The sequence below is a fragment of the Colobus angolensis genome, unplaced genomic scaffold (assembly GCF_000951035.1).
Source record: "Colobus angolensis palliatus isolate OR3802 unplaced genomic scaffold, Cang.pa_1.0 Scaffold155, whole genome shotgun sequence".
Taxonomy (NCBI): Eukaryota; Metazoa; Chordata; class Mammalia; order Primates; family Cercopithecidae; genus Colobus; species Colobus angolensis.
The window spans coordinates 5173028-5184182 of NW_012114655.1; the positions used below are offsets into that span (position 1 = coordinate 5173028).

The 11155-nt window shown below is 37.3% G+C and overlaps 1 protein-coding gene across 2 annotated transcripts in view; it reads left to right on the forward strand.

The window, feature by feature from the left end:
• RNMT (RNA (guanine-7-) methyltransferase) overlaps window positions 1-11155 on the forward strand; it is a 33884-nt gene that overhangs the window by 9404 nt on the left and 13325 nt on the right. For both annotated transcript variants that reach the window (XM_011936644.1, XM_011936645.1), the window contains 5 exons: window positions 1092-1217; window positions 4562-4674; window positions 5910-6091; window positions 6898-7062; window positions 10095-10212. In XM_011936644.1, coding sequence (XP_011792034.1) covers window positions 1092-1217; window positions 4562-4674; window positions 5910-6091; window positions 6898-7062; window positions 10095-10212 — 704 coding nt within the window. The remainder of the gene's footprint in view (window positions 1-1091; window positions 1218-4561; window positions 4675-5909; window positions 6092-6897; window positions 7063-10094; window positions 10213-11155) is intronic.

Consider the following 11155-nt stretch of genomic DNA (forward strand, 5'->3'; position numbering starts at 1 on the left):
GGTAAAGGCTTTTTCTTGAATGTGATAAAGGCTTTTTCTTGAATGTGGTTAAGGCTTTTTCTTGAATGTGGTAAAGGCTTTTTCTTGAATGGTGATAAAGGCTTTTTTGGAATTGTTTCTTGAGGATTTCCTGTCTCGTTAGTCTTACTGTAGATAAACGCAGAGATTTTATAATTGTTTTTCACTCTTTCAGTATTTTTATGGTATTAAGATTCATGGCAGAAAGGTAAATAGTATGGAACACTTGTGCTTCTGTTGAAGTTAAGTTCCTGCAGAAGGTGAAAGCACTTGTACAGGATATTTTAGCCATTAAAATAGTACACACTTGAGCTAGAAAGTGTTCAACTCAGTGACAAAGACAGGGAGAATGTATCTAGGATTCAGTGTTATATCACGTTTTAGAACTGTTGAATACTTAACTTGCCTGAGAGTATTAATATGCCTTTAATTGATGTTTGAACAATTTGCCTGCTAATACTTGGAGGCCTACTGATTTTATCTGTTGGCTGTTAATGTCATTTAGTAGACTGGGGTCTACCAAATTCTGATGATGCTAAAACTAAAAGACATAGCGCTTTTTTTGTTGTTTTTCTTGTTTTTATATTTCTCTTGGTGGTAAGCCTGACATCTTTCATAATCAAGCTCTTTTATCATTCCATAACAATTTTGGTTTACTTATGTGTCTGCTGTTAACCACCTAGCTCTGGAAAGAGAAAGCTACAAAATAAATTATGAATAATTAGTTTTTCTCATCCTTACTTAGCTTTTTGTCTCATCCTGAGCAAGTGTTGTGTTGTCTTACTTAGAATTTTACATATCTGCTATTTAAAATTCATTTTTGAGAGTAACATTCAAAATGCTGCCTTAATTTTCCAAAACACCAGACACGTACTCTTTAATGACAGAGGATCATATTAATCAACTCTTAGTCTTATTTTTAGTTACTTATCAAAAGTTACAAATTACATAAATGGATGTGTAATAGTTTATGTTACATACTGGGCAAAAGATATTAGATTATTAGAGGTAACAGTTTATACTTGTAAAATTGAAGAAGAGGTAGTTTATTGTGACTGATTTCTCTCTTTTAGGAGAATTTTTGGAAAAGGTACGACAGAAGAAAAAACGTGATATCACTGTTTTGGACCTGGGATGTGGTAAAGGTGGAGATTTGCTCAAATGGAAAAAAGGAAGAATTAACAAGCTAGTTTGTACTGGTAAGATAAATAATGATATGAGAAAGAATAATTTGTAGTCAGGTAAATGGAAAACAAGAAGGATTGTCTCTAATTGCAAGATATCTGGGACTATGCATGAGATGAGTTTTTTTTTTTTTTTATTAGTTACGGCCCGACGCGGTGGCTAACGCCTGTAATCCCAACACTTTGGAAGGCAGAGGTGGGTGGATCACTTGAGGTCAGGAGTTTGAGACCAGCCTGGCCAACATTGTGAAACCCTGTCTGTACCAAAAATACAAAAAATTAGCTGGGCATGGTGGTGTACACCTGTAATCCCAGCTACTCAGGAAGCTGAGGCAGGAGAATCGCTTGTACCCAGGAGGTGAAGGTTACAGTAAGATGAGATCATGCCACTCCACACCAGCCTGAGTGACGGAGTGAGACTCCATCTCAAAAAAGACTTTCCTGATAGTTTTTTTTTTTTTTTTTTTTTTTTTTTTTGAGGCGGAGTCTCGCTCTGTCGCCCAGACTGGAGTGCAGTGGCCGGATCTCAGCTCACTGCAAGCTCCGCCTCCCGGGTTTACGGCATTCTCCTGCCTCAGCCTCCGGAGTAGCTGGGACTACAGGCACCCGCCACCTCGCCCGGCTAGTTTTTGTATTTTTAGTAGAGACGGGGTTTCACCGTGTTAGCCAGGATGGTCTCGATCTCCTGACCTCGTGATCCGCCCATCTTGGCCTCCCAAAGTGCTGGGATTACAGGCTTGAGCCACCGCGCCCGGCGATAGTTTTATTTTATAGTAAGATTAAATAAGCCTGGGATAATGCTTCCTTCCCAAAAGGAAGGAAGCTATCAAAGATGGTTGGAGTCATGTCTAAAGGGCAGACTTGAAAAGGTTTCCATTGGCAAAAATAGGACAATTTTAACATTAAAAAAAACAGTAGTTGGACACATCAAATCAGAAAAAAACATTGTTCACCCTTGGAGGCTGCTAAGAAACTTACTGTTCTGAAACTTATAAATTAAGGGGAGAGAATCAAACATTTGTAATCAGATGGTTGAAAAGGGCAATTCTTTTCTTTTTAATCAGATAAATCGAAGAGGAATGATAGAATTAGAAAATTATTTTTTCATTCTTTATGAAATAATAGATCTAGGCAATAATTTTTTTTTACTACTGAAGCCATTAAGGGAAAAGTCGATAGTAATGCAATGAATCAGTCAATCAGTCACCTTAGCCCAGTGGTTAGTCTTAACACTGAAGTGGGACGAGCAGACGTCAGCATCTTTCTGATGTGGTGAGTTAAAAGAGATACATAACCCCACTGCTGAAGTACTGCCCAAATTAGCAGTTCTCAAATTTTTGGTTTTATGAGCCCTGTACACTTAAAAATTATTGAGGACCCCAGAAAGCTTTTTTGTATGTAATTATGGTAAGTAGCTATTGATATTTACTATATTAGAAATTAAAGCTGAGAAATTTGAAAATAGTTTTTAGTTCATTAAAATAAAAGTAAGAAGGCTGGCTTTTACATTTTTGCAAATCCCTTTAGAGTTTGGAATTACAGGAGACAGCTGGATTCTCACACCTGTTTCTGCATCCAATATGTTGTGATTTTTTATTTTGGTTGATAAGTAGTTGTAAAATAAAGGAGTAGTTTAATAGTCTTTTTTTTTTTGATAATTGTAGATATTCTTCTTTGTTACTACATCAAAACTCAATAAGTGGTAGTTTCTTAAAGAGTAGTTACAATATGGAATCTGAAACCTTACTGATGAACTTTTTATACTGTATAACATTAAAATCCATTGGTCTGTCTTCCACTTCCTGCATAATTTTATAGTATTTGGAAAACAGTGTTCACTAAAGTTATGCAGATCTAATTGTTGAGAATCAAAAAATCACGTGTTTAATATCACTGCCAATCAGAAAAGTATTGGGAAGAAGTCCAGCCCACAGTGATCAATAAAAGTTTTTCAGGATTGTAATTCTTATTTGAAAGTCAATTTTATTTTTGGCAACAAATACACTGTCCGTTGTTTCCCTTTAAATCAGCGATCTCTAACCTTTTTGGCACCAGGGGCCAGTTTCATGGAAGACAGTTTTTCCACACAAGCAGGGGATGGAATTCTACCTCAGATCATCAGGTGTTAGATTCTTATGAGTATGCAACCTAGCTTGCCTGCCACTCACCTCCTGCTGTGCAGCCTGGTTCCCAACAAGCCATGGACCTGTACTGGTCTGTGGCCCAGGGGTGGGGGAACTTTAAGTGACAGGTTCACTTTGTTCATTTTCAAGAAAATGTGTGCCAGTTACTCAAGTCTGCATAACCGTAGTTTGTCAGTCATTCAAGTCAAAATGACTTTTCTCAGAGAAAAAGTGGCCAGTACAGCTCAAAACTCAGAACAGTCATATCAGTACTGTTCTTGAAGATGACCATCAAACCTTGTTAGGTAGCAGAAATGTTTTCTTCCCATTTCATCACACAACATTTTTAAAAGTGTGTATTCAAAAGCCCAGGTTTAATAAAATTAATTTTCACTATTTTTTCAAGGGCATTCTTAAATGAAACTGGTTTAAACCCTTTGTATTGTATAATGGTGAAGAATACATGAAGTACTGCCTGTACTACTTAGTGTTACTTTGTATCCCAGTGTTTTACCTACCATTGCCGTTGCATCATCAGTGTGAATCTTTAAACAGGGAAAAGGGCAGGCCAGGCACAGTGGCTCATGCCTATAATCCCCAGCACTTTAGGAGGCAAACGAGGGTGGACCACTTGAGGCCAGAAGTTAAAGACTAGCCTGGCCAACATGGTGAAACCCTATCCTCTACCAAAAATACAAAAAATTAGCTGAGCATGGTGGCACCCACCTGTAATCTAGCTAGTCGGGAGGCTGAGGTATGAGAATCACTTGAACCCCGGAGGCGGAGGTTGCAGTGAGTGAAGATCACACCACTGCACTCCAGCCTGGGCAATACAGCAAGACTCTGTCTGAAAAAAGAAGAAAAGAAAAGGGCAAATAACATTTTATTATAAAAATATACCCTTGGTATTTCCAAAACTGGGGTTATTGATAGTGTTAGGTTTTATAATTCAGATTGGAATAAAACTTTCTCCCTTTCACTTTGAATAAGCATTTACAAATCGTGATAGAACTTTTCTAGCATCCATACTTACTGAGACACTTTTAGTTCCTCTTGAAAACTGATAGGGTATTTGCGTCAGAATAAAGCCCTTTTTTTAAATTTTATTTTAAAAGAAATAAAACCTTTTCACTGGTACTAAAGCTGACTTTTATGCCAGAGTTTATCAGTCGAGGTCAATGTCTCAATTTCTGGCATTCTGTCTTGATACTTACTAATACCCTTCCATCTTTCCAGATATTGCTGATGTTTCTATCAAACAGTGTCAGCAGCGGTATGAGGACATGAAAAATCGTCGTGATAGTGAATATATTTTCAGTGCAGAATTTATAACTGCTGACTGCTCAAAGGTACAGTTTCTTTCTTTGGTCAGTTTATTTTTTACATTTTTAGTTTGGATAAATAATTTGTTTTAAAAATCAACTCAATTTTTACTTTTTAAAAAAATTTTATTCTCTTTTTTTGAGACAGGGTCTCACTCTGTCGCCCAGGCTGGAGCGCAGTGGCACAATCTCAGCTCACTGAAATCTCCACCTCCCAGGCTCAAACGATTCTCCTGCCACCTGAGTAGCTGGGACTACAGGCACATGCCACCACACCCAGCTGATTTTTGTATATTTTGTAGAGATGGGGTTTCGCCATGTTGCCCAGGCTGGCCTCAAACTCCTGAGCTCGGGTGATCCACCCACCTCCCATGGTGCTGGGATTACAGGCATGAGCCATGCATGGTGCCTGGCCACTCATTTTTTAAAATATGTTTTGAAACTTTAAAAACCTTGGGACATGCATTTTCACTTTCGACTGGAAATTCTGTTATGATAAATTCCCTCAAATGACTCACTGAACACTTGGAATTTTTTGCTTTTAACAATTCGAGTTAAAATTAGCTGTTGCTTTTCTGTATGGACATCATTTATTTTCCAGTACTTTGAAATAGAACTGAACTTATACTATATTTTGTTCACCTTATAATTTATTGGTTTCCCAACATATCAGAGCCTGTTTGGTTTTTTCCTACCTTCCACCTGTTTCTGAATTTCTTATAAAGAACTGCTTCAGGGGTGAAGGTCTCACCATGAACTTTTTGTTCTTCATTGACTTATTAGCTCATTGAATGTTGTAGATACTTTTAATCATACACATTTTGTTTGAAATTTGAAAGTGAAAAAGATAAGTGGGAGTGTACTGCCAGAAAGTTGCAATACTTTGAAAACATTTTTGCATTTTTTTAAAAATCCCAAACACCAGATGTTTTATAACCCAAGTTATTGTTGAATGTCATTTTTTTTAGCTGTCAAGTAAAGTGATGAAAGAATCAACTTGCAATATCATAATTGACTAATATGTTTTAAACATGATTTCAGAATTCCTCAGTTTTTAAATACTGTGAAAATGGGAATCAAATTATTCTGTTAAACTAGAATACGTGCATGATTCTGTGTGTCCTTTATTGTACAAGGGAAAGCATAGGTCGAAGATTGTGAGGGAAAGGAAGAACTTTACATTCTAGAAGTTAATTTACTAAAAGGTTTTTAATCTGTGTTGTAGTTACCTCAAAATCTTAACTCATTTTAATTTGTTTCAGGAACTTCTGATTGAAAAATTTCGTGACCCACAAATGTGTTTTGACATCTGCAGTTGTCAGTTTGTCTGTCATTACTCATTTGAGTCCTATGAACAGGCTGACATGATGCTGAGAAATGCGTGTGAGAGACTTAGCCCTGGGGGCTATTTTATTGGTACTACTCCCAATAGCTTTGAATTGATGTAAGTACTTTTAAATATATTGTGGTTTATAAAATATTCAGTATTAAGTAGCCAATGTTTACGAGAGGTCGATTTTATTAAAATATGCTATTTTAATCTTATAAGTATTGAACACTTTCATAAGATATTTGAGTAGACATTCAGAATTTAATTCAATAGACACATTTACAGATGAACTTTTAAAAGTTCATCTTTATGTGTAAGTTAAAGACTGAAGTTATAGTGATAGACAAACTGCAGGTCAGATAGACAGTCACAGAGACTGAACCAGTCTTAATCACTTCCGTGAGAGTGATTCCTATTTCCAGCTTAATTTTATTGGTGTGACTGTCGATTATCTTTTAGTATATTGCTTCTTAAGAGTAACTCACATCAGGAGAGTGCAGTGGCTCATGTCTATAGTCCTGGCACTTTGGGAGGCCGAGGCAGGAGGATTGCTTGAGGCCAGGAGTTTGAGTCCAGCCTGGACAACAAAGTGAGACCTTGTCTTTACAAAAAATTTACAAATTAGCCAGCATGGTGGCACACCCCTGTAGTCCTTACTTAGGAGGCTGAGGCAGGAGGATCACTTGAGCCCAGGAGCTGGTGGCTGTAGTGAGCTATGGTCACACCACCACACTCCAGCCTGAGTGACAGATTAAGACCTTATCCCTTTAAAAAAAATAAAAAAAAGGTAGCCCATATCTAATTAAAAAGCTAATGAAGTGTGCATCGTGTAGTTCTTCGCATGCAAAATCTAAACAAAATAAGTCAACATTAATCACAATTTTATTCTTTTTATTTTGGTTGGGGGATAACCTTGTCAGAAGACGCCTTGAAGCTTCAGAAACAGAATCATTTGGAAATGAAATATATACTGTGAAATTTCAGAGGAAAGGAGATTATCCTTTATTTGGCTGCAAATATGACTTCAACCTGGAAGGTGTTGTGGATGTTCCTGAATTCTTGGTCTATTTTCCATTGCTAAATGAGTAAGAAGTCATTAATCTGTTCACTCTTTTCTTTTTATCTTAAGGGAAAGAAAAGGGAGAAAAAGCAGTATTTCTTTTACTGTTTATTTTAAATGGGGACCAAAGAAGAAGTATAATCTTGTTTTTTTGTTTTGTTTTTTTGGTTTGGTTTTTTTTTAAAAAAAAAAAAAAGACTAGCCTCAAATCTGGGGGATTATTGCCATAGGTCTCATATAGCCTAACGTAGTTTTTTCTCATTCCTGGAATTTTTTAATCCTGTGGGTGAAAAGGGGAACCAGTTGCCTTCAGCTTGTGGCACAAAATGTCTGACACTGCAAATAGCAAAAGTTTTTTTTTAGTGACTGTTGGTCACTTTGGTGATAAACAATGAGTGTTCATAAATCAAGGATCTTCCTATTGACAGAGATGAGTATTAAAAGTTGTTTGCATTTCACTATAGCTTTGAAATTGCCTATGTCTCACAGGCAGTGTCGATGTTAAAATCCTGATTCAGGAATGTATTCTCCCATGTGCCTGAATTCCTAGGAGTCCTAGCAAACTGTAGACACAGGAAAAGCTGGGAATAACTGGGCCTTACCAGGTAAGGCTTCAAGGCCTTGTGATACACCTTGGTTTCCAGAGTTTCCCTGGTGTGGAGAGTATAAAAGTCAGCTTAAATGTAGGCCATGTCATGATTGATTGAACTTGATTTTCTACTTTTTTGAAACAAAAATCTTTTGTTTTGAATATTAACTGAGAAAAAGAAGAGGTATATTGTCTGTTTACTTTTGCTTGGTGATGATTTTAATTGTAACTCAGTCTAAAATTAGGGTTACAGTATTTTTAGGAGTTCTGTAATAGCTTATTCAATAATATAAGAAAGCGGAGTAGCATTGTGACTGAACATGAGGAAAATACTATGCATAATTTTATAAATATAAACCATTTACAAAATTTAAAAATATCAATTGCATTTTGCTTTTTAATTTTTAAAACTAATAAACTTGGGGAAAATGTTACTGCTCTTCAACTTTATTTAAAAAAGAACTTAATTGTGGAATGTTGTTGAGAATGTTTAATATATTAGCTTGAGATTGTAGTTAACAGCATAAAACGGAAGATTTGTTTTAAATGCTAAACAAGACCTAGAGGGTTTTTTTTTTTTAACTTAAATTGCCTAATGATGGTTAACCTAAGTCATCACTTTAATATCTAATTTTTTAAAAGATTATTTATTGAAACAGTATTGGATGAAAGAGTCTGAAAATGTGTAGGGGTTTTGAGATGCCTTTTTGCCATTTCATTAAGAAACTGAACAGAAGTAAGCTTTTTGTGTGGCAAAACTTACTCACATTGGGCCTCAATTCTTTGAATCATGATATTTTTTAGGTGTAAAACTTGGTTTCATTTCTAAAGGCTTATTTTAGAGATTTGCAAAAGAAAATGAACTATCTAGAATGAAAGACTTAATTTTGCTCATGTTGCCTTTCCAAGGAGGATTAATTGAAGTAACAGAATCCTGCCTTACATGTACCTCTTACCTAGAAACCTCGGTGGCCCTCTGGTGTTGGCCCTTGCCCTATCCCCTCAAACGCCACCCTGTACTCGAGCTCTCCAACCTGACTTTCACTCTTCCTTCCGCTCTTCTTTAACTGCTGCCTGAAGTCATCTCCAGGCTCCCTTTTGTTGTCTACAGATACATAATTACAAACTTGGCAAATGCATTGAGGCAAAAAAATACCTAAGAGTCTAACGGAGAGACCTAATATAATAGAAGATTTCAGGAAGATACCTGTAAAGAAGCAATGTTTGAGTCAGGATCTAAAGGATGGAAAAGTAGGTAGGCAGCTGAGGACTGGAGGGAAGAATGCTCCTGACACGAGGACAGCGTGTGTGAGGGCCCTGCAGTGGGAAAGCTAGGCTAGTCCAGGATGTTGAAAGAAGGCCCATCGTGACCAGTAATAGAGTGTCCCAAAATGAGGTAGCATTCCTTTACAGATGAATGTCTTAGAGACCGTGTTCTGTGTCCTGCGTGCACTGGAGCCCAGTGGAGGGTGGTAAGGAGGGTGGAGACATGGCTCAGGTCTGCATTTCTGAAAGCTTAATCTGGCTGCGATTGGAAAATTCATTGAGGGAGAGTAAGAATGGAAGCAGGGGACAAGCAAAGTGAGTTTATGGACTGGTACCACTGAGTGGTGATGGCGACTGAAGCACCAGGATGGTGCCAAATGCAGGAGGTAAGAAGTTGACCTATTTGAAATTAATGTTTTCTAGGTAAAATGGAAAGGACTTAGTGATGTATATTGAGCACAGCGGGCAAAAGGGGGAGATGGCATGGATCACCAGATGGATTTACTGAAGTGGCAAAGATTGGCAGAAAAAGAGTAGTGATGTTCAGCCTTAGATATGGGAAGTTGGAGAGTGCCAGTGACACGTGCAGGTGAAGATTTCTAATAACAGTAGAATCTATGAGTGATGAGAGAGAGCTGAACTGCCGATAGCTGTGGGGTGGAAGTGAGTGGAGCTCTGGACTGTACTCCAGAACCTTGAAGTTTAGAAGTTGGGTAAAAAACAGAAACTTGCAAGTAAAAAGGAAAAAAAAAAAAAAACTGTGAAGAAGCAGTCCATGATGTAGGGGAAAAATTAATAGTGTGTCTTGCCAGAGAAGTCAAGAGATGAAAGTGAATCTTTAAGAAGGAAATCGGTGGCTGTTTTCAGTGCAGCTGTGAGAGATCAAGTAAAGTAGAATGGAATCAGTAGAAAAGAATTTCCTACACTTCTTCCCCATCTCACAGCTCCGGAGACTCTCATTTACTTCCTGACCTGTGTGTTATACCAGTAGAACTCTCTGAAACCCCCGGAGATTTAGAATGCATATTTCTTTTAGGTGTGATATGTTACTCTTGCTTCATTTGGTATTACTGTATTGTGAATTTATCAAGGAAGTGGTAGCTTTTTTAGTTAAGTCCAGAAGATGTCACTACTGTACAAAAGTAAGTTGAGGAATTACAAACATGTGGAAGCTTTTTCATTAAGTATCTTTTTTTGGACAGAATGGCAAAGAAATACAATATGAAACTAGTCTACAAAAAAACATTTCTGGAATTCTACGAAGAAAAGATTAAGAACAATGAAAATAAAATGCTGTTAAAACGAATGCAGGCCTTGGAGGTGAGTATTTAGAGAAAATGTAAAAATTGCAGTCGTGGTGAACTTGTTCGGCTGTTGTTGAGATCCTTGCAAGGCCATCTGATCATGAAGTAGTTATGTGTATTACGCTCTTCAGCACTTAGGACAGAGCTTGATACAGAAACTGCATGGTGAATGCTCAGTAAATGCTTGGCGAAAGAACGAATACTGCTGTTACCAAATTCTGTTTTCTAGATAGTACTGCTTTAAAATAGGATTTTTCAACCTCAGGACTGTTGACATTTTGTTCTGGATAATTCCTTGCTGTGGGATGCTGTGCATTGTAGGATATTCAGTAGCATTCCTGGCTTCTACCCACTAGATGCCTTCCAGTAACACTCTTGTCCCCAGTTATGGTCACCAGAAGACTCTCCCCAGACATGGCCAGATGTCCCCTCGTGGGCAGAATTGCCGCAAGTTGAGATCCAGTTCTTTACAACAGTGCCTTTTGGTTACGACAATAATTTAGAACCTTCCTGACCAGTGTCCAGACAAGCTCATACCATACATAATTTTACTGTATGGTAATTCTTTAGCAGGGTTCCAGTATTTTAGACTATGTTGTTGCTGAGACCTCTCCTGACCTAATGCAGCAATGAAGGTATCTGTATAAGCTTCAAGCACATAGCCATTGATTGTTTTTCCTTTTTCTCCTTATCAGACAATGTCTGGTTGGACAGACCTAAAATATTCAGTGAGCATTTTTATTATTGATCAGTAGAATCGTATTCATCAGGTGGACATTAAACTTCTTTAGAGAGTTGATTCAGTTTAAGTACTTTAAGCATGCTCTATTTGTCCTTATAATTACCTCCATGAAGTAGGCAGAATGGTAACTTTTCCTTTATTTTTTTCCTATTCTTTTTTTTTTTTTTTTTGATAGGATCTGATACTGTTGCCCAGGCTGGAGTGCAGTGATGCAGTC